General features: G+C 42.3%; 1 protein-coding gene across 2 annotated transcripts; it reads right to left on the reverse strand.

The window, feature by feature from the left end:
- Positions 1-371: 371 nt before the first annotated feature.
- Positions 372-5311, reverse strand: ccdc177 (coiled-coil domain containing 177). Of its 2 annotated transcripts, XR_001478828.2 has the most exons (3): positions 4793-5311; positions 2005-4231; positions 372-542 (listed from the first exon to the last, which is right to left on the reverse strand). XR_001478828.2 is itself a non-coding variant. In XM_015351177.2 (2 exons), exon 2 carries the CDS (start codon positions 4217-4219, stop codon positions 2081-2083), a length of 2139 nt encoding a protein of 712 aa, XP_015206663.2. In that variant the 5' UTR covers positions 4220-4231; positions 4793-5310; the 3' UTR covers positions 372-2080. The 2 variants fall into 2 exon arrangements, 1 of the variants encoding a protein (XP_015206663.2); XM_015351177.2 differs by having other exon boundaries at positions 372-4231; positions 4793-5310.
- Between the last annotated feature and the right edge of the window lie 247 nt (positions 5312-5558).

Genomic DNA, 5558 nt, shown 5'->3' on the forward strand with positions numbered 1-5558 from the left:
ATGGCTTAGGTTTATCTGCAAAATTATTCACTTTTTATGATACTACTATTTGAACAGGTCAATGGTTTTATAAGCTCCCATTAATTTCAGGAAAGGGTGAGTACTATGGCTGCCGTCGCATCATCCAGGTGGATGATGCATATTGGTGGTGGTGGAAGGGAGTCCCCATTACCTGTAAAGCGCTTTGAGAGGACTGTCCAGAAAAAGCGTTATATAAGTGTAAGCAATTATTATTATTATTATTACTGATGTGTGGGTTAAGGGTGTGAGTAGTGATGTGTGAACACACCCAAGAGTTAGGTGGATGGATTCAGAATATTAACTGTAGTATCAGTGAGTACATGTAAATAGCAGAAAACTACACTGAAACCCAGATTTACACAAGGGCTTTATTTTTTAACAGTATTTTCCTACATGTGCTGGCAGGAGGTACCTTGTGCACAGGTCTGTGGCAGGGGAAAGATAGGAGAGGGTGCAGGGAGTTATTCTAGAGCTCATCAATAGCAGTCCGTGTCCATGTGGGAGTTTGCATCTTCTGTGAGCTTCAACATAGAACATTAGAGAAGAACACAAATAAATTATTCTTGATCAGAGATTTAATAACAGGAAACTAGGCGACTCAGACATCATTTTTCATTAATGCACTGGCAACACATTCATAAATATAACTTTTTAATAAATTATCAATATCATTGTAGAACTATAGATTATGCTGTGTGTTATTCACAAATTGTTTGTCATTTAGTTTCACCTGTTTCACCAGATTTCCTCTGAAATTTTCAATCAAACTGAACAACCAAATTAAAATAAAAAGAGGCAGAAGGAATATACAGTGAATGTGTGCGCAGTTCAGGCTTGAGGCTAGATCATCTGAGCTCAGTGGCTTCCTTCCCTTCACCACAGCATGAAGCTGGTTTTCACATAGCAAGAATCAAAAAACTATTTAAACTGTTCAAATAAGAATATGTGCCAAGGAAAATGGGTGACAATGCAGAAACTCTTTTGAAACAAGGCGTGCATGTTCTGTCTATATACGTGTCAACCTGATACAAAGAACTATTTAAACATGAAGAATGAGAACAATGCTGTGATACTGCTTCAGTGCTTAAGAACTTTGCAGTGAAACACCTGTTCTCTTTGCTTACAGTTACACTGGAACATGAGGATTTTTTTTTCAATTTTCAAGTTAGAAGATGTTTTGCACAAAGCACACTAGTAAACTACTGTAACAAACCACACATCTGAGATCAGTGTAGAGTGCTGAAAAAGACTTGTGCATTCTTCTTCACAGCAACAAGTGTAGAAGTAGTCACTAATTTCTAAGCAGCACAATCAGCTTTATGGCAGGCACTTAGTAAAAGGGAAGAAGCTTCAGACATCTTATGGTAAATATCCCACTGCGGATGTTAACTTTGCTAGACCTTGACACGTCAGATGTACTTTCTTTAAGGAAGCATAGAATAAGAGACATGTGGAAAATGTAAAGAATATTACTTCATTATTTTCATAACAGTTGGTTTGGTAGCTAACTTTGTTTTCTAGTGTGGTGAGGTGATATTCCTTAAATATCTGGACCACTGTCTCTTCAAAATAAATATGAAAGCAAGAGCTTATGGAGAAAATATGAGCTGATACTGTAAGGTAATCTTACTGTAAAGTCTTGTTTCAAAAGTGCTTTAAATGCAGGTATGAATGGTTTGAAATATTAACCAAAGACTTTTAAGCATAAAGTCACAGTGGAAATACATGACACCAAGTTTAAAACATTAAACAAATAAGAATTAAAATACCTTCTTTAAATTGTTCAAATCTTATTAAATGTGTTATTTGTGCTTCCAATATAAATGGGACAAGACTGATTACTGATATAATACATTTAAAAAAATCTTTCACATTTCCCAGGGTGAAGGTGATGGGTAAAAAAAGCTATGCCCTTAAGTGAAAAACTGTTTTGGAGAAGTGGTCACTGCTAAATATACAGTAAATATTCTTAGTGAGACTCACATTAGGCCTATTCTGAGCCGATTAGAGTTTTGTCTGCAGAGAATGTGAATACCTAGGACAGTCCAGCATAAAGAGGTTATTTTTCATTCAGGCTGGCTTTGAGTTTGGCCTCCAGGGCCATTTTGTCAAAGGTGCGCATGTTGGTTTCCTCCCGTACACGGTCTCGCACATGAAAAGAAGCCCTGGCAACAGAACGGGCACTCTCCAGCACCGCTCTCTTTTCACGAAATATCTGCTCACTCTTCTCCAGTTTTTTCTCAATGGACAGTAGGAGTTCCTGTCGGCGATGCTGCTCCAACTCCTCCACTCGCTGCCGGTTCATCCTCTGAATCTTTTCTTTTTCTAACCGACTCTGCACGGCCTTGAAGGCCCTCTCCTTGGCTCTCTCTTCAGCCACCTGTGTTGCCTGCTGGGCCCTGCGTTCCGCCTCCCGTGCCAGGGCCTCTATGTGTTCCTTCTGTTGTTGCTCCTTCCTCTCTACCACCTGTCGAGCTTTTTGAATCTGCTGTTCTTCCTTCCTGGCTTTCCCTTTCAGCTTCTGATGGCGTCGTTCTTGGATCTGTTCATAATTCTCTATGGACCGGCTCAGCCTCAACTCCATGGATTTCCTGGCCATCTCCCTTTCCTCCACCTCTCTGCCGGCAATTTCCTTGATCAGAGCACCATGCCTCATCTTCTCTGCCCTGTTAAGGCCTCGTCGTTCCTTCTGGAACTGATGCTCCCTCTCTTGCTTCTTTAGCTCAGCCATGGTGAGCTTCTCCCGCAGCAGCAGTTGTTCCTGCTCCAGCATGGCTTGACGTTCTTCTTCCAAGGCTTTGAGGTTTTGTTCCTGGAGGCACTTCTTCTGTTTCTGCTCCTGAGCAGCCTGGCGCAGCTTTTCTTGCCTGGAGTGTTCCTGCATTTCTGCCAGTTCTTTCCACCTCTCTTCACTTTCTGCTACATGCAGCATCTTCTGGATGGTGGCCTGTTGCTGCTCCTGACTAAGGCGGCGCTGCCGCATGGCCACCTGGGCGTGCCACATTCTCTGACACTGCAGCACAGCCCTCTGTTTCTCCCACTCCTCCCGCTCCCGACGCATCTCCTCTAGCCTCCGCTCACTGTCCCACTGGAGGTGCGCCACATAACGGGTCCGGCTCATGATGTCCTCCTCTTGATGCTTGGCCAACATCAAAGCAGCGATCTTGCGGTCCCGCTCAGGTACCTCCTTCAATCCCCGTCTTTTCACCTCCTTCACTATCTTGTCCACTTTCTTAGTTGTCTGCGGCGAGTGGCTAAGATCCCCTAGGCTCAGGCTGCGGCCCATCAATGAGTTCAGGGTGGCCACAGTCCGTGCTCTGGGGCTGGACAACTTTAGCCATTTATCCTTCTCCTGTGGGGTGTCCCAGCTGAATGAGGAAGCCCCTGATTCTGAGGAGGTGCGAGTGGTGGTCGATGAACATGTGTCCCGCTTCTTCTGCAGTGACTCTAGCGAATGGCATTTTCCTTTACCCTTGGGCTTAGCTACATGTCCATTAGCCAGAGAAACAGGAGCTTCCAATGTACCATTAGCAGATGGTGTTACACCAGCTACTGCAGAGCTGGAAACAACTTTAGTTACTGTAGGCAGAGCTTTTTTGACAGGGCAAACTTTCGGAATAGAGAAAGGACCTGCAACATCAGATTTTATTGCAGGGCTTTGGCTTTTGATGGCAGCTTTTCGGACACAGCTAGGCCCTGCACTGGCAGCTAAGGGTCTTCCCACAGGAGACAATGGCAGACTGCTTGTAACAGAATTCACAATTTGTCGCTTTTCCTCATGGATGATTCTCTCTCGCTCCATACGGCATTGTTTGAGTTTTGCATGCCTCTCGGCTTCATAGACCTCAAACAGGCCAGTAGCCACTCTCATGGAGCGACCTGGGGCTTCTCTCACAAAGTCATTGACAGGACGTGGCAGCAGCTCGACTGGTTTGACTCCACAGCGGGCACAGGCCTCCAAGGAGCAAGGACTGGTGAGGACATAGCGGCTGCCTTCTGCTTCGGGAGAGTCAAAGTTGAAAAGATCGAGGTGCAGCTTGGGAGACTGCTCTCTCTGCCTTCCTAGGACTGAGTGGTCAGCATTACTTTCAGATTCATTTCTACTTGAGGCTTTGGAGGCCTCAGAGGCTGTAGCCGAGCATTCAGATGCTGGATCCTTGCTTTTTGCTTTTTCCTCTGCATCGGATGGATCCACCATGGTTAGGGCAGGCTAAAAAAACATTTAGATAAATTAAAATCAGGAGGGATTATGCTCTTTAGAGATTAAGAGTGGTGCAATTAGTAGCTAGTGAATTAAGGTAGCTTGAACAAACATCCATATTTTTATGAAAACGTTCTACTGAGTACTGTGTGCTGTGGAATTGGGAATTATGGAATTATATATAAAGCTATGCTACCTAAGATTTAATATGTTTAAATGTTGCTTGTGAAATAGTAAGACTGTAAGCCATACACCATAGTACCGCACACATTTTACCAATATATGCAGTTATAAATCTAAATACATTTTTGACTACTGCAATTTCCTATGCTTATTTTAAAATACACTTATCTCGATGTCGCCATAAGAAAAATAACAATAGAAAAAATGTTTAATGTTTTTATCCTTTCTCCGTTCCGCATCTCACTGAGCATCGAAACCCTCAGCTGTTATATAATAATGTTAAAATATATACAGTTAAATTAATTTAGTTTCTAAGAATAACATGCATTGCCTAAAAAAACGAAAATTGGACGGAACTACAAATAAAAAACGATGAAATGCACTGACCTTTTTGATCGTTGATCAGTTTTAGCATCAAGCTTTGTTTCACCCGTCTGTCTTCCGCCTTTCCCTTCAGTGTCTGCATTATAACAGGTTACTGAGAGAACAAACAGCACCCATTCAATTCTGCTCTTCCCGTGGTGACTATTTAATTCTAAAAAGGGGCAAGGCTCAAACAAGCATTTAACTCCGTAAACGTTGTTAAGGATAATCCCAGTAAAACCTGTCCGTCCTCCCTCGACGCAAAATAGAACTGAAACTCTGCGTTGTTCGCCCCCACCGTCTGTATTGGAGACCTTTATTTCTCTCCACTCTGAAAACACTCTCGGTGCCGGATAACCATTCAGTTGCATTTTCTCATGTCATCGCCTAAAATCTATTACTACATACAGTAAATATGCAGTTATAACGACCATGAGTATTTTGTTTATTAATTCATAGTGGCTATCCGGCAAAAGTACGCAGGGGCGCCAGGACACACCTGAAACTCACAATGCAATGATTACAATGGTGTTTCTGTTGTCTATAAATGCATAGAACGTATTTGTGTAATGCAATCAGTTAACAAAATCTCTAAATGAAATCACATACACCAGTCTCTGGTGATAATAAAATAATAACGCAGTTAAAATTATTGTAAAATGTTGTTAAAAATTGAAAACGAAAAGAAGCTTTTCTTTTTTTGTTTTTATAAAAGCTGTCGCCTGATCATTTTAGGCAAGGCTTAGCTGACGTAATCAACACGATAATCGTCGAGTTTAAACATAGCAGC

Source organism: Lepisosteus oculatus, chromosome 8 (assembly GCF_040954835.1).
Source record: "Lepisosteus oculatus isolate fLepOcu1 chromosome 8, fLepOcu1.hap2, whole genome shotgun sequence".
NCBI lineage: Eukaryota > Metazoa > Chordata > Actinopteri > Semionotiformes > Lepisosteidae > Lepisosteus > Lepisosteus oculatus.

Coding starts and splice junctions, on each gene's coding strand:
- ccdc177 (XM_015351177.2), bottom strand. CDS start 4,219: ATGGTGGATCCATCCGATGCAGAGGAAAAAGCAAAAAGCAAGGATCCA.